We start from the raw sequence: 18,551 nt of genomic DNA, 5'->3' as shown, positions 1-18,551 counted from the left end.
GGCCCATAAAATATCCCAAGAAAAATAAAGTTTGGAGTCCAAGCAATCCGGACAGTTTCGGCCCAGCGCATGACTAAAAGACGCGGTGGGGGCCCGGCCCAGTGGCCAACTACGACCCGGCTGCGTGCGACGACGAAGCCGCCTTGATCCCCGCCAGCTTGCGAAAGAAGGAGCACCAAAATTGAACGAAAATTTGGAGGGAAATCTCCCGCCACGATAAATACCATTACCCCGAAACCCCCCTCTCCCAGACCCGACACCAGAAATCCCCAAGGCCGCAAGGAAACGCAAGAGTCGCCGAGGATCCTGAGCGAGATCGAAGGGCCGTGATGGCGGACGCGGGGAGCCTCGAGAAGATGGGCCGGGAGCTCAAGTGCCCCATATGGTACGCCGCCGCCGCCGCCGCCGCGCAGCTCCGGCAGCCTCCTGTTTGCTTTCATGGATCCGTATTCTTTTGTTTGTATATCTGATTGCTCGCGATCTTTGTCGAGGTCTTCTCTTACGTTTCTGGTGTTCCCCAATGGTAAATCTTGAGACTTGCGATCTGTTGTGTGTTTGCTGAAATATTTCTTGGTCTTGGCAGCTTGAGTCTGCTGAGTTCGGCGGTGTCCATCACCTGCAACCACATCTTCTGCAAGTGAGTCCCGTTCCTTGTTCCTCTCCGGTGAAATATAGCGGCCACTGATAGTGTCGTTCAATTTTTATCTCAATCGTCTCTTATTGCAGCGGCTGCCTGATGGAGTCCATGAAATCTGCTTCCAGCTGCCCGGTGTGCAAGGTCCCATTCCGCCGAAGAGGTTAGATCTCTAATGCGGAGATTGTTGCAGTAACTGGATTACCTATGTGTACGAATTAACTGAAGGAATTCTAAACACGCTCAATACCTTTTAGATACTGGAATCTGCACCGCAATTATTTGTTGGGCTCTATTTGTGCATTTTATTTCTGATAAAATTTGGTACTATCCGATTATATATGATGAAAGTGGTATTTACTGGAAATGTTTAGGTGATTCCTTGATCTCTTGTTGTGCAAAACTCACTGCATGTAATGGTCTTTTGCCTGTAGAAATACGGCCGGCGCCCCACATGGACAATTTGGTGTCTGTTTTCAAAAGTATGGAAGTTGCAGCCGGTACTAGTATTGTGGCAACACCTCTGGCTCCTTCACCCAAGGTTGCAGGTAATTATAATCTTTTTTTTGTTTTGTGGTAATGAGCAAAATTTAGTTACATACTTACGGTGGTTGTTTTGCATCTCACTCTTCCGACCACAGATGTTGTGTTTATTTGCTTTTTTAGATCTTTGACTCTCAAGTCTCAATAAGAATCGAATTTCAGAGAAATTGAACAATTATACTAGGCTTACTTTCTTACTTTTACTTGAAGATGGATCACAATGTGGTGGGAACAGTGGCAGCAAGCCTAAAAGCTCGCGGAAAAAGAAGGTAGCATCAAAGAAGAAAAACAATACATCGAAGGCTGCTGCAGCTTCTGCATCTTGTCCTACTACAAAGCCTTCAATCTCCATGAACAAAAGAATACACGTGACGCTATTCCCTGAATGTGAGACGCCAACAAGGCCCAAAAAGATTATGAAGCCTGAAGAGCAAAAAACTAAGCTGAATGGTGATGCTGAAGAGGACAAAAATAAAACATTGAATTCTGATAGACCAGAAAGCCCTTCATTGTCACCATTTTTTTGGCTGAGGGGAGAAGAGCAAGAAGAAGGTGGCACTGCTGGAAGTTTAAGTGAACCACTATCATTGGACACACCCTTGCGTCACAATGCACCTACCTTCAGCGATATCATGGATTCTGATGATGAAATACCTAATAATGTGACTCCTAATGTAAGTTCTTCTGAGCATTTTTTTTGCATTTTTTTAGTTTCCTGGTTGAACTTTGTGCATACCATTTTGTTACATGTGTTGCAGAGCAAAGCTGAGGTTTCAGAGATATTTGACAGTGAAATCTTTGAATGGAGTCAAAGACCTTGCTCCCCTGAGCTGCGATCTACTCCGCTGAAAAAACAGGTATTCTGGTTAACTGAGGCAGTAGCTCTCTACTTTCTAGTTCTTCGACCACCTTTACGATCTGACTATTTACGTACACCTTTCATTTTGTGTGTATTTAACTTAGCTGTTCTGTCTGTTCAGGGTAAATTGAAGAAAATTCTAGATCAAATCACAGAGACAGATGATGTTGAGGACATGAATCTTGGTGGTTCATTTGATAAATTGGATCATGAAAGTAATGCCGCTCAGCTTGTCAATGGTGCAGAAATTAAGAAGAGAAAGTCAGCAAGAGCTAGGACCAAGAAGAATTCAAAACTGCCTGATTGCGGTAAGCTATGTACAAAAGGATGTGATGCTGTTCACCAAGTTACAGATATCCCTGTAAGTATCACCACAATGCCAGGCCAGAAGAACAGCGGTAAAAAGGAGAGCAATACTTCGAGTGGAAGAAGCAAGGTCTCTTGCAACAGCAGTAGATTTCTTTGCTCCAGTGATAAATCTATGGAGACATTTCCCCCCCAAGAAAATAGTTTGGAGATTGAAGCATCTGAAAACCAGCTTTCAGAAAGATCCCATAAAAATGATAAAGACAGTCGACGAAAACTTGAAAGAACAGGGAATAGTGCATTGAAGACTGCAGAGAACAAATCTGAACAAACAAGTAAGCGGATCAGAAGAATTTCTCATGGTGCTGTAGCTGACGAGATAAGAGTTATCTCAGTGGCTGAAAATAAAACAGAATCACCGCAGCATCACACTCTCATAAAAGGCTGCACCCGGCATAAACACTTGGATGGTAGAAGTAAACAAAGCATGGAATCAAACATTGGTCCAAATACACCAAGCCCTTTACCTGGGAGATGCCAATTTAATGAGGCCATACGCACAGTTCCTTCAGTAAAGAATTTCTTGGTTAAGAATGGTAGTGTAAAATCTATTGAACAATCAGATTACTCAGAAACTATCAGATCTGCACGCAATGCTGTCCTGCAGAAATGTGAGGAAAAAGCTCCTATGGCTTCCTGTGCTTTCTGCCAGTCTGATGATATCACAGAGGTATGTGCAGACAAGTTGGTTTGCAAAGTCTCTCTCTTGAAGTTACAGATCCTTTCCTTTCAGTAAATGAATAAAATAACCAAATGTCCTTTTTTAAAGGAGTCTGGCAAGATGGTTCACTACCATAACGGGAAAGAAGTGCCTGCAGAATTTAATGGAGGGACTGGTGTAATACATTCCCACAAAAACTGCCTGGAGTGGTATGTTGTCCTTTCTAACGAAACATTATTGTTAAACTTTGATTTTCAGTATCCCTAGCTAATTCATGTATGATTTTTATTTTACCGAAGGGCTCCTGATGTCTACTTCAAAGATGACTCTGTGTTTAATCTTACAACTGAGTTGGCTAGAAGTAGAAGGATCAAATGTGCTTGCTGTGGAATTAAAGGTGCTGCACTTGGATGCTTTGACATGAGTTGTCGAAAAAGCTTCCACTTCACCTGTGCTAAATTGATCCCAGAATGCAGATGGGATGATGTAAGTTCATATCATGTTATTACACTAGTGTTCAAGTGTTCAACTATACTAGAATAGCTTATTGATATTTTGTGAAGTCCAGCACTGTTAAATTATTGCCGATATTTTTCTTTTCTTCTGCTGACAGGAAAACTTTGTGATGTTATGCCCTTTGCACCAATCTTCAAAGTTGCCAATAGAAACTTCTGAGTCGAAAAAGAAGTCTCAAAGGAGACTAACACCAAAAGGGTATTCTTAGTGTTTATGGCATGTTAGTTTAAAGGCCAGGGTTGACAAAGATACGGATATTTACTGTAGCATAACTGCTTTCAGGTCAGCTCAAGTAAGACCTTGTCAAGTTTATGGTAATAAATGGACATGGCCATCTGGATCACCACAGAAGTGGGTTCTCTGCTGTTCAGCCCTTTCTCCTGCAGAAAAGGTGTTTTCTAATGTCCAGCTTATTTTCCTGATATTTTTTTATGATATTTGCTTCATATGCATTTCAACTGAAACTAATTGAACAAATCACTCAGGGTATTGTATCAGAATTTGCAAAAATAGCTGGTGTGCCAATCTCAACAAGTTGGAATCCCAGTGTTACTCATGTTATTGCATCAACCGACCTGTCTGGTGCTTGCAAGCGCACACTTAAGTTTCTGATGGCAATCCTGAATGGCAAATGGGTTGTCTCCATAGACTGTAAGTCCGCTTTGCTACCTAGGGGGGACATCATTATATAAGGGCAGAACAGCTTGTACTTGTCCAATTGCTGCGGCCCTTTGTTACTAAATGTTGACTTGATTTCATAGGGGTTAAAACTTGCATGGAACATATGGAACCTGTTGATGAAGTGAGATTTGAAGTTACCACTGATGTACATGGGACTAGAGAGGGTCCCAAGTTAGGCAGACAAAGAGTTATCAACAAGGTAAGATTGTGTGCCTCTGTTATGTACTCCATCTGGTTGTCCCCATATTATCTGTACTGTCACTGCTCACAATATTAGCACAATGCCTAGGTTAAGGACATTTGTTCAGGGATATGTTCTAGTAATCACAATCTTTCTTTATTCTGCAGCAACCTAAATTATTTGCCAGCATTCATCTCTACCTCCATGGAGATTACACCCAGTCCTACAGGGGCTACCTGCAAGACCTTGTGGTTGCAGCCGGTGGAACTGTCCTTCAGAGGAAGCCTGTGTCAAGAGATCAGCAGAAGTTGCTTGATGACAGTTCCCTTATCCTCATTGTCTACAGCGTTGAGAATCAAGACAAGGGTAATCCAAAATCCAAGGATGGCGTCGATACTGGTCGTAGCCAAGCTGATGCTCAGGCTCTGGCCTGCGCCTCTGGTGGCAAAGTTGTGAGCAGCGCATGGATCATTGACTCCATTTCAGCTTGCAACCTTCAACCCCTTTAAGTTAGAAGGTAGATTAAGTCATGGACATAAAATCTAGTATTGCTGCATAATGTTACAGTGTAAATATTAGAATGCGACTTTATGTTATTTGTTGGAAGAGTCGAGTTCATTCCTTAGTTGAACGCTATGTTTTTTAAGCACTGCTTCAATGCTGGATTTGGTATCAGGTTGTTATACATAGCAATTGCAGTTTGAAATCAATCAATGTTGGAATTGTCGTACTCAGCAAATGCTATGGGAATTTGTCTGGAGTTCATTGGCACATTTAAGAAGCAGCAAGCCCTTGATGTAAATTGTAATCCCCAAAGTGAAGAATTCTACAAGTCATGAAAAAAGTGCAACAGAAATCACGAGCGATGTCCCATTTGGCAGGCTCAGCCACCTAAAAGCTAGCGGCCTAGCGCAAACGCCAAGCAGCTGGCTGATATTGTGTGACCCATGTAGCAGACTCAGCCAAAGACCAAAGTGCAGCCAATGCCAAGGTGAAATTTGAATCTTTATTTCACTGTGGTACTGAGCTCCAATGGCGAGCGTGGTCACTGGTCACCCGAAATGCCCAGATCCTAACATTGCGTCGCTCTATCGAAACTATGATCATTCTTGTTCGGAAGAATATGAGCTCCTGGCGGCTCAAGCAGCCTTGTCGATGGCCGGCTAGCAGGAAGACGGACAAGCGGCAAGGAAAGGGAGGGGCAGCGCCGCGGCGCGGTCCGGGCTTGGGGAGCTTGAGGCTGGAAACGACGGTGGCTGAGGCCTGCAGGCGGTGGCGGAAGCGGATGCAGCGACGGGCCAGGGCGGCCGGACAGAGGCGTAGGAGTAGTAGGACGCAGTGGCAACCTAGAACTTCGAGAGGCTTCGAAGATGCGCCCGTCGGCGGAGATGCCGGCGCGGCCCGTGGCAGGTAGGACGGGCCGGCCTAAAGGAACGGTGGTGATGTGGCCGCCGCGGCGGGAGGAAGAAATGCGTAGACACGTCGAATTCTACACGCGTCGCTCCCCCATTGGCCCACCACCGAAGCCTCGACTCCCATTGGCCCGGCGTCATGGCCCACGCCCGCCACGGCGGCAGCCGCCCTTACGCTCACCCCCTACGGGCCCAGCCGTCAGGGAGACGCCTACGCGCGGTGAGCCCCACCGGGTGGGTGAGCGGAAACCCTTCCCCTCGCCCCCCCCGGCTGGGCTCCAACTACTATTAAGCAGCCCTCGCCCGCGCTTCGCGACGACCGGTAGAACACGAGCGGGGGGTCCTCAGAAGTCAGATCGGATCGAAAGCTTCTGCGAGTTCCCGTCTCGGGCGTCGCCGGGGATGGCGATCCGCAGGGGATCTTCGTGCGCCGTCGCGGCACTGCTCGCGCTCGCCTCCGTCGCCGCCGTCGCCGGCGAGGTCTTCTTCCAGGAGAAGTTCGAAGGTGATTCCCGTGATCCCACCTCTCCTCGTAGCGGCAGCGCGATCTGGTTTGTTGCGATGCGCCCAGCCACTTGGCTTGGATCTACACGTCCTGTGGATCAATGAGTGCAGTGCCTGTGAACTGGTTGGTGTTAATTTGTTCGGATCCGTAGGGTTTAAGCGTTTTAGTGGGGGTTTAGCTGTCTCGAGTGTGGTGGTCGTCGGGGATCTGGTGGCATTCCCGTCGAATTGTTTAGGGTTTAGGATTTTCCTGCCCATTTGAGGATGCCAGATTGCTGCGATCTGGGGGATTCGGTCGTTTTTCTGTTGATCGGAGTGCATTTGTTCCCGGGATCTAGTGGCGTTTATTTATTTTCAGTGTTCAGTCATCTCGGTATGGCACAGCGCGTTAATTACTCCCTGGTTTGGATTTGGATCTTCTGGTTGTGCAATGTTATGCTAGTCGGGTTCTCTGTTCGATAATTGTTGGCTGTTCATCTCTGATATGCAGGTGCTGACGTTTGATAGGCTGTATTCGGATAATGTGGTGAAGTTGACTTCAATTGCTCTTAGGACGCGGATCAGATATTCCATTTCTCTTTTTGTTCTGAAATATAGTGTGATTTTGGAACTTGCATGTGGTAGTGATTAGGGAATATCAGTAGCATCTAGGCCTGACGATGAGTTATCCTGTTATTCTTTTTTGTTGATTAGGTCCATGTTCTGTACTTTACCAGTTTCAGTTTGTCCCATCAGGCGATCATCAATGGGATTGGTTAGCACATCCATTGCATTTGTCAATGTTATAATCATAAACAGATACCTCTCCACTTATGTAATGGATTTTGTAAATAGCCTACGTTTAATACTCCTAAATAGCCTACGTTTAATACTCCTAATTAGTATCTAAACATTGATGTGACACTTGCTTAAAAATAAGCAAAAGGGAACCAAACGCCCCAGAACTTATGTTTTATGTCGTTAAGCCTGTGAAAGAACAGGCTCTGGCGCAGGCGTGCTGCCCTGCTGCTGAAGTGCGGCTTGTGCAGTGTGTTCCAGCCTTCCAGGTTCACTGTCTCGTTTGTTGCACAATCGATCGCCGCCCTACTTTCCCGCTTGGGAACAGTAACTATCCCTCCGAGGAAACACCCGACAACCTCCCAAGGAAGGATAAAAGCGGTCGAATAGCAGGGGCTGGTGCAGTGAATACACCAACATTTACCCTTGGATGGTACAAGTAAACAAAGCGGATCGAACATCGGTTCTAATACACCAAGCATTTTATGTCCATCTGGTTGTCAACAACATAAGATCGTGTGCCCTTGTTATGTGAGGTTGCGGCCGGAGGAACTATCCTGCAGAGAAAGCCTGCCTCAAAGAGACCAGCAGAAGTTGCTCAACTACAGCTCCCTCATCCTCGTCGTCTGCAGCATCAAGAATAAGACAAGGTGAAACCAAAATCCTCTGATGGTGTCGATGGTAGTCGTAGCCAAGCTAATGCTCAGGCTTTGACCTGAGCTTCTGGCGGCAAAGTTATGAGCAGCGCATGGATCATCGACTCCTTAGCAGCTTGCAACCTTCAACCTCCATGTTGCCCTGAATACATGCTTTCATGCACAGTAGATTAAATAATAATGGGCGGAACGGAATATCTAGTATGGCACAGGAATGCGTGATTTTTTAGTGTACGTATGAGAATTGTTCATGTTCTTGTTGGAAGAGTCGAGTTTATCATGCCAGAGATAGCGCTCTTTTTTAAAGCACTGGCCCAATGCTGGAGTTGGAGTCAGGTTGCTATATACATGGTAAATGCAGTTTGAATTTAGTCTATGGTGGAATCATCTACTCATGTTTAAGAACACATGGCTTCAGCAGCAAATGCTATGGAAATTTGTCTGGAGCCCATTAACACATTTAAGAAGCACCCCTTGCCGCTATAAGTAAATTGTAATGCCAACCAAGTGGAAAATTCTACAAGTTATGAAAAGGACAGCACAAATAAGGAGGGATATTAAAATTATGCACAAAGCACACTGCAGTTGCACTCAAAGCTTGTGCAAATGCCAAGCAGCTGGTTAATATTGCACCCCATGTAGCAGACTCAACCAAAATGCGACCAATGCCAGCTTAAAATTTGAATCCTTGGTACGTTGTAGTACTGAGCTCCATTGGCAAGTGTGGTCACTGCGAAATGCTGAGTGCTGGTCACCCACAATGCCCAAGTCCCAACATTGTGCTGCTCTATTGAAACTGTGATCACTTTTTGTTCAGAAGAATGAGTACTGGAGCAACTGGCCTATTGACCATTTGAAGTTTGCAGCTCGCCCAGGTATCAAGCGGAAGGCTTGACGCAAATGATTCAACAACATCGAGTTCATCCCTAGGGATCAGAGAAAAAAATGATAAGCTAACTTTTAGGTGATGTTTGATCAGAATTCAGTGTTCCATTAAACAAGCAGATTGTGCCGGGAAGTCAAATTCATGCAGAACTAACAGCAAATATTTTTTGTTTATTTATTGTCAATCAAAAAATCCGTTGCTTCCAGAGTCTAGAGCTGTGAATAGTTATACTTGTAAATGTTTTGCGATCAGTAATAAGAGAACAATATTACAGTAGATGGGCACTTCTTTTGCAATTGGTGTTTACCTTCCACCTGGATGCCCGATGTAGACAAGAACACTTATTAGTCCCCCAGAACTGAGAATTCTGCTGGCAGCTTGCAATGCTAGCTCAGTTGTCCTAGGTACTGTGATTAGCGTTTTATCTCCTCCTGGAAGGTAGCCCAAATTGAAAGCTACAAGCCTAGAACAAATGTGCCACAGTGAATCAGCATGTCTATGATTGTAATTACAGACTGGCATATTCAGGAAACTGTTTTGTTGAGTTATAGCGCTAAACAGGTTGAAACATTCAAATATAAATGAATATAGAAGGGCCTTGATCACCTGACAGGAGCATCTTTGGGAACAATTTCCTCCATTCTACTATGACATATCGGAAATAGCTTTACTAGTTCCCGCTGCCACAGAAAAGAAACATAATCACAACAAGTACAGAAATATCTGATTCTAAATATTAAGGTCAAAACTGAATGCCCTTTTTTGTTTCTTCCAGAGGAAAGTTGCAACAGAGTTCATGTTTTCTGCAGTTACTTGAAATGCACACCTGATGGTCATCATCCACAGCCATTTTCAGAAAAGAGGAAGTGCTCTCTATTGCCGAATCTTGAATGTCCATCCCATACACACACCCCTGCGCTCTTTCATCAGCCACCATCTTAAGCAAAGCAAGCGTGTCGTTGCCATTCCCGCATGTGGCATCAACCACTGTATCCCCTTTCCGAACAATACTTCTCCACACCCTAACCATAAAAACACACACAAAATTAGCTACTGGAGAAACATGGAGATAGTTTCTTTTACGCATCTCGCTTGATTTCTATACTGTGGGCAATGGAGTAGATCTCCTTCCACAGCTCTCAGTAGTACATAAGGCTAAAATTGGAGTGCAAGGCTAGCTTCAGAAAATATTCCATGATGTTTCAGCGTTGGATAGAAGTTTACAGCATACACATCTAATCAACAATGGGGACTAGTACCTACTAGGCCTGCCATTGGGGAGGGTATGGACAAACCCACTCTTGTTCACACCCAAATCTATATAATTATTATCCACTCCTTACCCTCCCTAATCACATCCATATCCAATGGATAATTAACTTTGTGCTACATACACACACGTATCCGATGAATAAATTGTACCCTCCCCATGCCCTCTCCTCCCTATTTCTAATTCCTATTTCTAATGGGTATATAATTTTCTACCCATACCATCCCCATTTGAAATGGGTGTGGATTTGGGGAGTGGTGATGGATACCCAGTGGCAGGCCTAGTACCTACGCGTGGGCTACTTCGGTGGCCCTCCTCTTGCCGGTGACGAAGCCCACCACCGCATCCTCCACCCCTGCAACGAAAACGCACTCTACAGTTACAGCGAATTCACCGACCAAAGCCGAAGTGAAAACAAAAGCATCAGAAGAGAAAGAGAAACTAAAAACTAACCAAGCTCAGGTTGCTGCGCCGTCGCGACGCCCGCGGCGGACAGTTGTGCGGCGGAGGCGCGCGCGGAGAGGCACCGCCTGGGCCGGCAAAGGAGTGGGTCGCAGCTGGGGCTTCGCCGGAAGCGAGGAGTTAGGGTTTGGGAGCGGAGGAGGAGGAAGCCAGGGTTCGGCGGCGGCGGCATCGTTGCGAGCAGTGGCGACTGCGGCGGAGGCTTGTGACCTGTGGGCGGATTTTGGCGACGAGCTCCGCGATTGGAAGTGGCTGCTGGATCAGACATTAACGGACCAGATTTGTCGGGATGGGATTATAAGAAATGGAAAATAAGAAAAGGAAAAAGGGTAAAAAAAAAGTACGATAAAGCTCAGAGGTGCCCGGCATCATCTCGGTAGATGCAACATCGTGACGACCCATGTGTCACAGGGCATTTCATCATGGCTTAGTCAAATTTATTTGGGGTAAGAGAGACTCGAACTCTCGACCCCCTCAGGATAACTCAATAACTATGAGACCTACGCGCTAACCAACTACGCCACTACCCCGTTGTTACGTTGCGCAAATGAAAATCTATACAACTCTTGTAGACTGCTTCGGGTTGCGCCCAATGGCTGCCAAGTCGTTGGGTCAAGTTTTGCGAGCGTCTCCAGTCTCCCTTCCCTCAGAAAACTACTACTAGTGGGGGAGAAAAGTTCTCTCCAATAGTTTTCCCTTTTCCTAATATTTTTTAGCTTGTCCCAATATCTCCTCCCAACTCTCGCCAAATAGAGGGAGAGTTAGCCTCTCCCGAAACGACAGTTTTCCGTCCCGCACTATTTTTTTCCGCTCTATCTTCTCCCGCGTATCGAGTCTGCGCCACCGCCTGGCTCCTGCCGCCGCATAGGGGTTGCTGCTGGCCGTTCCCATTAGACGGGCACCTCCGCCGGTAAAGTCGCCATTGTTCAGAGCTCTCCGTTTCAGGAAGCAGCGGCCCTCGCCGCGGCCGGCGAGCAGCGTGGGCACCAGCTGGTCTTGTGCCGCCCGCCTGGGGCCAAGATATGGACGTGATTGTCTGGTGAGTTGCACGCTGTTGATCAATTTTAATATGAGCTGATCAGATCGTGTTTCCCCTACCGCTGCTAGCTGGTAGCAATCGAGTGCTTACCAGATGCGACTCGGTTTGGTTTAATTTAGTTTAATCTTTGGTTTGTCCTCTTCCCCGGATCAACCTGACATCGTGAGCATTGCTTAGTGGCTTTTGAATTTGAGCACACGATGTCAATTTTTATCTCGAAAAATCAGCAAACGAATAAGAGGCATTTGCATCTGTTTGCGTATTTTAGTTACCTATATCATCACGTGTTGGGTGAGGTTGCTTGGAGGAGATAAATATATCTTTCTATAGTATGATTGTAAAGCATCAAACCTTAGGGCCTAATGACCAGGGAGAGATGCTTATCATCTTTGATCAATTGGTTGCTTTCCTCTGGCCGGAGCTTCAGCTCTATCTTTTTGTTTCTTAATTGTTTGTTTATGAATGTTACAATTTTGCAGATGACATCGCTTGTGGAGCTGTTCTCATCAGATGACGACGATGACTTCGACTTTGTGACGGCTATGCTTGTTGACATCGAGCAGTGGTTCGTCGAAAGAAGCAAGCTGGCCATGTTAAGCTTATGGAGGATTACTTTGTAGATGCCCCAGTATTTGGCCCAAGAACTTTCAGGCGTCGGTTTAGGATGTCGAGGGATCTGTTCATACGCATTGCAAATGCTGTGGAAGCTCATTGTCCATACTTTGTGCAGAAAAGGAATGCAAGTGGTGAACTAGGTCACAGTGCTCTAAAGAAGATTGCCGCGTCCGTACGCATGCTCGCGTATGGTTGCCCAGCTGATGTTATTGATGATTGGATTCACATTGCTGAGAGCACTGTCATAAAGAGCTTGAAGAAATTTGTTAAATCTGTGAGATATTTGGAGAGCAGTACCTGCGAGAGCCAAATGCAGAGGACACAGCTAGGTTGATGCAGACGGGTGAATCAAAAGGTTTTCGAGGCTTGGATGCATCGATTGCATGCATCGGAGATGGAAAAATTGCCCTGCAGCATGGCTCGGACAGTTCACTGGGCATTGTCATGATCCAACAATCATTTTGGAAGCTGTTGCATCAAATGATTTATGTATTTGGCACGCATACTTCAGGATGCCAGGGTCTCACAATGATCTCAATGTCTTGCAGAGATCTTTTATTTTCTAGACTTGCAAGAGGAGAGGCACCACCTGTAAACTTTGAAATCAACCATCGACAGTACACAATGGGTTACTATTTAGCTGATGGTATATATCCTTCATGGGCTACCTTCGTGAAGTCAATATAGAACTCTCAAAGGTAACAAGAATGTTCACTTTACCAAGTGCCAGGAAGCATGTCGGAAGGATGTTGAGCGGGCATTCGGGGTCTTACAATCTCAGTTTGCAATTGTGGCTGGACCTGCTCGATTTTGGGACAAGAAGACTCTATGGCGCATCATGACAGCATGTGTGATCTTGCACAACATTATAATAGAGGACGAGCGAGATCAAACGGAAGACTTCAACTATGATACTGAGGGGAACTATGTGGCGCGTATTGAGCCTCAAAAGGATAAAGACCGAATCAAGAAATTTCTCGAGATGCGTGAGCAGATCGAAGACCCAGCGGCGCATGAACAACTTCGCAATGACCTTGTTGAGCATTTGTGGCAGCTCCAGGGGAGTGTGTGATGCTCTGTATTTAATTTATCCATGTTTTATTTAGGCTATTGGATGTACTTGGGCCATGTTATGTTTTGAATTTGAATTTGAATTTAAATTTAAATTTCGAATTTATAGACTTGAAATGTTGATCACTTACGTGAAATGTTGACATATTTTTTTAATCATTTGGATGTCAAAATGAAGTATTCATAGTGTTCACGTGCATGTTCAAAGAAAAATAAAAAATAATAGATTATTGGGGAAAATTTATTGGGAGACTGCAAAAACAACTCCCCCAATAATCCTAAAACTGGTATTGGGACATCTCCCAATATGAGTTATTTGAGTTATTGGAAAAGGATTATTAGAAGACTGCTGGAGATGCTCTTATAAAATGTGGCACCTGCTAAGCTGAAGTTCAACATGTATGAAGACACTAGACTAAAGTTCAACATGTGTGAAGACACTAGACTAAAGTTCAACATGTGTGAAGACACTAGATTTATTTCATTTTCGAAGCAAACATTGGTCCTTAGTTTAGCGTGATATTTTGCCTTCACGCCCAGTTTAGGGAATAACGGAGCGGCACGAATCAATAAGTTTGTTCGTAGATGGAAGCAAAAAAACAAGGTACTGTAGATCAACCCAGTTAATTCGCTACAGCAGATAACAACAAGGCACCCTCTTTGCTGAAACGCAAAGGGCCGGTAGGAGACGAGAGACACGACGGCGGGGCTGTGGGCAACGACGTACGAGACCCGCCGGTGAGGCGGTGACAGTTCCCTCCCCCTCTTCGGCCATCCGCTAGCGACTTGGAGCGGTTCCGATCGTGATTCGTGAGCAGGTACCGTGGTCGGTGGTCCGTGCGTATGGTGCGGAGCTCCTGGCCTCCGGCCCTTTCCCGCTAGATCCTGATGAGCATTACTGACACTTGGCATTGCCTCCTTCTTTTGCGGTAGACCGTTAGTTTTCGCCACCTTTGGATTTCGTTCCCTCCAAATGTGTGTCCACCTTCCATCTGAATCCCCAACATAGAACACACACTCATGAGTCCCCCGGAAAGAACACATCTGAGAATTCTACTGGTACTAGCAGCTCTCAACGGTAGCTCAGTTGTCCAAGGTACAGTGCGACTGTGATCACTGTTCTCTCTCCTCCTGGAAGGTAAGACAAGCTTAACGCAAAAACCAAGTGGCCATTGAATCACTCTTTCATCCATTCTACCACGACACGTCGGATATAGCTTTTTTACCAGTTTCATTGCAGCAACAAAATAAAATGAATACAGTCACAAGTACAAAAAAAAAAGGTTTGGCGAAAGCTCAGAGGAGCTCAATTTCATCTATGAAGATGACTAAATCGTGACGACCCATGTGTCACGGAGCATTTTCATCATCACTTGGACCAAACTTATTTTGGGGTGAGAGAGGCTCGAACTCTCGACCTCAGGATCACTCATCAACAAGCTATGAGACCTACGCGCTAGCCAACTGCGCCACCACCCCGTTGTGAAAGCTGTGCAAATGAAAAGATAAAACATATCACAGGACCGTCAGCGCCCAAATTCCAGACACGGGGGTAAGGGGGTTCAATCGCGATATTGCGCCAAAGCCCAGATTCACTAATCAGACGGACTCAAAAAGGTCCGTCCCCGACTCCTGGCCTTTTTGCTTCATCAGATTGTTAAAGAAGGCTAGGCTTCTGGCTCTTCTCGGTGAGGAAACAAACGTAGGCCAAAACGACAAACGGAGGGAGTACACGTTGGCACGTCCTTGCAGCTTTCCGCTGGAAGGAGTCGCAATTACACTTGCGTGCGTATTCTACAGCTTTGATCAGAACATTGATGTACTCAATAAACACGTTTAAATTTGGATGAAGCACCGTCCATTTCATTTTATTTTTGGATAAAACAGTACAGTCGGAGAAATGCAGAAAATAAGAAAAATGATACTCCTTTTAGGCCAAGAAAACACTAATTGATTCTCATCATCTGGTAACAGTTTCATACACATCTGCCTAAGCAAATGATACAAATCAAAATTTTGGCAATCTCAGCCTTAAGCAGCCGGAGTAACACAAGGAGTTGCAGGAAGATCAGTGTGACGAGTCTATCCTGCCAAATGCCAACGTCATATAACTTAGATAATTGAAGGGTTATTGCATCACCGGCCTTTCTGCAGACCATACTATAGTACAATCTTGAGTATGGGAATATGATCGAAGAACAGAAGCAGCCTGAAGGTAGCTGGCTAAGCTGCAATAGATGCAAGCTTTTCCTTTTTACGTCTGACTAAATTCTGGACAAAGAGCTCTCCTGCACGATATGATGACCGAACCTGGAAACATCCAACAAGTACAAAAGTAAGTGCTACTGAATAGCAATAGCAGAAGCACGAAATGCCATGTTATCCTGCCAACAAGTTGGACAACCAGCAGTGGGTTAAGCCTTTCCTAGATATGATTCAATGAATGCTCTAATGCAAGTTCAAGCATTATCCCTTCCTATGCTGCAAGGAACATTGGTAAAAAAAATCCCCAATCTTTTTAGAAAGCACAGTGTTTATTTTCTAGGATGACATTATTCAAAAGCAGCAAGAGTATGTAATGCTTACCAGAGGTCCACTAGCCACATAGAGAAAACCTAAAGTTTCTCCGTACTCCTTCCAGAAATCAAACTTCTCAGGAGTCACGTACTCTCTAACTGTCAAGTGTCTTTCTGTTGGCTGTAAATTTCAGGATGCTTTCAGTCTATACTCTATAGTGTTATGACAAGAAAGGCTGGGAAACTGGGGGAATGCAGAAAGGGAAAAATGTTATTAGAGTGGATGAAGCTCAAACCTGTAAATATTGTCCCAGGGTCAGAATATCAACATCAACAGCCCTCAAGTCCGCCATGGTTTGCTTCACCTCCTCATCTGTCTCTCCTAGACCAAGCATGATAGAGGACTTTGTTACCATGCCCACTTTGCTAGTCTTAGCATGTTTCAGAACAGCTAAACTCTGATCATATCTGTGGGGACAAGAAACCAGGTATAAGCGAGCAAACTTAGACAAATGCCACTGCAATTATTCGCTGAGACTATATAATACGGTTTCTCTATAATTATCATTCGACTTCAGTTTTTCAAAATTAGCAATTGCAGATATCCATGGTTGGTATTGTAAAACTTAAGATTGTAAAAATGGGTGTCACAATCACTAGGTATACCGTATACACGTTGATAAAATTGTACTCTAGATTCCTTAAACAGTAGGAACTGGAGAAATCTTGTGTGATGAATGAAATCAAGAAGAGCATTACCCTGCTCGGGGATCTCTAACTATTCTCTGCAGACTCTTCACCGTTTCAATGTTGTGCGCATATACATCTAGACCAGAGTTTGCTAAAGATGAGACAGCCTCCATGTCACCCCGAAAATCTGAAGTCAGGCACTCCACCAATATCCCAGGTTTCAACTCCTGAACAAAGCCCAAAAAGATCCTGAGCATGGTATATTTACCGTAATCACCATTTTACTGAACTACACTACAAATAAGTTACAAACCTTGAGAGCACTGACTGTTTGAGCAAAATGGCCACTTCCACCATCAGGAAGGTCATCTCTATCAACACTTGTCAGCACAACATAGTCTACTCTGCAGAGGACTTTTCTTATCAGGCAATTCGTAGCATCAAGTTTCATCTTAACATGTTAATAATGGTCAGGGATCATACCCCCAACTAGCCACAGCCATGGCTGTCTTCAGAGGCTCCAGGGCGTCCGGCGGTGGAGGCTTGTTGCTAGTTTTCACAGCGCAGAATCGACAACCCCGGGTACAGGTATCACCGAGGAGCATGATTGTCGCGGTCGCGATGCCATCCCCTTCCCCGCCGGCACCGCCACCTCCATTCCAACACTGCACACCATCACCATCATAACGAAACCACACCAAAATCCACAACTGCACCCCGCATCAGGCAACACAGACAGTATACAATGCATCGAATGTTAATCCCACATTTAGCGACGCATGCTTGGTTCTGTCCTACCTCTCCGATGTTGGGGCACTGGGCCTCGACGCAGACGGTGTTGAGCTTGAGCTCGCCGAGCGACTCCCTCAGCCTCGCGTACTTCTCCCCCTGCGGCGCCCGCTGCCGCAGCCACGCCGGCTTCTTCACGTCCGGGTCCCGCCCCGTGTACGGCCCCGGAGGCGCCCAACCCACCGACTTCCCCGCCGCTTCCCCGTCCACCTGGCACCGCACCACCACCGCCGACCTGGGCGGAGGAACGCAGCTCAGGCTCGCGGGGCGCACGCGAACCAAGGGAGGTGACGGCCTCGCCGCGAACGAGCCCTGCATTGCGGCGGGCGGGGAAATCGGAGCGGTTAACCCTAGGGCGCCATCGCGGCGTAGTGAGGAGCCGCGCCGGCGATGGGTTCGATGTGGAAGTGCAGCTGGTTCTTACGGTTTTACCCTTGCCGGAGTCCGCGGGCTGCGTGAAGACAGAGGAAGACTGGAGGAGAAGGGCAGGATGGGGACTTCTGCGAGAAGACGGCGATGATAACTCGCGGGAGTCTGGTAAACTGTTGACTTGCTGACCATTCGGGGGTGTTTGGCTCCCCTAAGCTAAATTTTAGTCCATATCACATCGGATGTTTGACACTAATTAGGAGTATTAAATATAGTTTAATTACAAAACTAATTATATAACCCCTAGGCTAAATCACGAGACGAATCTATTAAGCCTAATAGTCCATGATTTGACAATGTGGTGCTACAGTAACCATTCGTTAATGATGGATTAATTAGGTTTAATAGATTCGTCTCGCGATTTAACCTAGGGGTTCTGAAATTAGTTTTGTAATTAACTCATGTTTAGTCCTTCTAATTAACATCCGAACATTCGATGTGATAGGACTAAAGTTTTTTCTTTTCCGCACCAAGCCTTCTTGTAAAATCGGGTGAGAAAGAACCTCAGATTGATGGAGTCCGCCGTCGGACAGAATAGCACTACTTAGTGACTAGGAGCGGAGCGCCCCTTTCTAGCCCCCGGTATCCAAACACCCCCGAAGGCAAAGCATCTTGCAAACCTTGACTAGTAGAGTAGAGGGCCTTGTTTAGTTGCCAAAGTTTGGAGGTGCCAAATTACTGTTACAGCACTGTAGCACATTGTAGCGTTTCGTTTGTATTTGTGAATTATTGTCCAAACATTGACTAATTAGGCTTAAAAGATTCATCTCGCAAAGTACAACAAAATTGTGCAATTAATTTTTAATTTCATCTACATTTAGTACTCCATGCATGTACCGTAAGTTTGATGTGATGGAGAATCTTCTTTTTGTATAGTGTCAAAGTTGAAAGTTGGGGGTGAAGGGTAAGTACTTTTCGCAATTTTCTTGATGCACGCACCCAAACCTGCCAGTCTGCCTCTGACAAACATCAATATTGACAACCTTATTCTATA

The 18,551-nt window shown here is 45.5% G+C and overlaps 3 protein-coding genes and 1 non-coding gene across 6 annotated transcripts; 1 reads left to right on the top strand and 3 right to left on the bottom strand.

The window, feature by feature from the left end:
- Positions 1-255: 255 nt before the first annotated feature.
- Positions 256-5,151, top strand: LOC101767419 (protein BREAST CANCER SUSCEPTIBILITY 1 homolog). 2 transcript variants are annotated; one of them, XM_004961491.2, is made up of 14 exons: positions 256-385; positions 584-637; positions 727-797; positions 1,069-1,182; positions 1,388-1,851; positions 1,936-2,034; positions 2,158-3,072; positions 3,172-3,272; positions 3,363-3,549; positions 3,677-3,777; positions 3,862-3,970; positions 4,065-4,230; positions 4,341-4,459; positions 4,609-5,047. In XM_004961491.2, the coding sequence occupies exons 1-14, from the start codon at positions 330-332 to the stop codon at positions 4,948-4,950; spliced, it is 2,898 nt and encodes a 965-aa protein (XP_004961548.1). In that variant the 5' UTR covers positions 256-329; the 3' UTR covers positions 4,951-5,047. The 2 variants fall into 2 exon arrangements, with proteins under 2 accessions (XP_004961548.1, XP_022680589.1); XM_022824854.1 differs by having other exon boundaries at positions 1,388-2,034; positions 4,609-5,151.
- Positions 5,152-7,539: 2,388 nt separating this feature from the next.
- LOC101767020 (putative rRNA methylase YtqB) lies at positions 7,540-10,679 on the bottom strand. Of its 2 annotated transcripts, XM_022824771.1 has the most exons (7): positions 10,400-10,660; positions 10,238-10,301; positions 9,503-9,698; positions 9,283-9,356; positions 8,984-9,139; positions 7,850-8,716; positions 7,540-7,760 (listed from the first exon to the last, which is right to left on the bottom strand). In XM_022824771.1, the coding sequence occupies exons 1-6, from the start codon at positions 10,578-10,580 to the stop codon at positions 8,593-8,595; spliced, it is 795 nt and encodes a 264-aa protein (XP_022680506.1). In that variant the 5' UTR covers positions 10,581-10,660; the 3' UTR covers positions 7,540-7,760; positions 7,850-8,592. The 2 variants fall into 2 exon arrangements, with proteins under 2 accessions (XP_022680506.1, XP_012699766.2); XM_012844312.2 differs by having other exon boundaries at positions 7,540-8,716; positions 10,400-10,679.
- Positions 10,680-14,523: 3,844 nt separating this feature from the next.
- TRNAM-CAU lies at positions 14,524-14,612 on the bottom strand. The gene is given in 2 exon segments: positions 14,524-14,559; positions 14,575-14,612. It is a non-coding gene; the product is annotated as a tRNA-Met (tRNA).
- A 368-nt stretch (positions 14,613-14,980) lies between these two features.
- LOC101766333 (lipoyl synthase 2, chloroplastic) lies at positions 14,981-17,634 on the bottom strand. Its single transcript, XM_004961489.3, has 7 exons — positions 17,138-17,634; positions 16,823-17,004; positions 16,653-16,743; positions 16,409-16,566; positions 15,946-16,117; positions 15,720-15,830; positions 14,981-15,443 (listed from the first exon to the last, which is right to left on the bottom strand). Exons 1-7 carry the CDS (start codon positions 17,444-17,446, stop codon positions 15,357-15,359), a joined length of 1,110 nt encoding a protein of 369 aa, XP_004961546.1. The 5' UTR covers positions 17,447-17,634; the 3' UTR covers positions 14,981-15,356.
- Positions 17,635-18,551: the final 917 nt, after the last annotated feature.

Source organism: Setaria italica, chromosome III (assembly GCF_000263155.2).
Source record: "Setaria italica strain Yugu1 chromosome III, Setaria_italica_v2.0, whole genome shotgun sequence".
In the NCBI taxonomy this organism is placed as follows: Eukaryota; Viridiplantae; Streptophyta; class Magnoliopsida; order Poales; family Poaceae; genus Setaria; species Setaria italica.
This window is presented reverse-complemented; position numbering and strand designations above follow the sequence as displayed.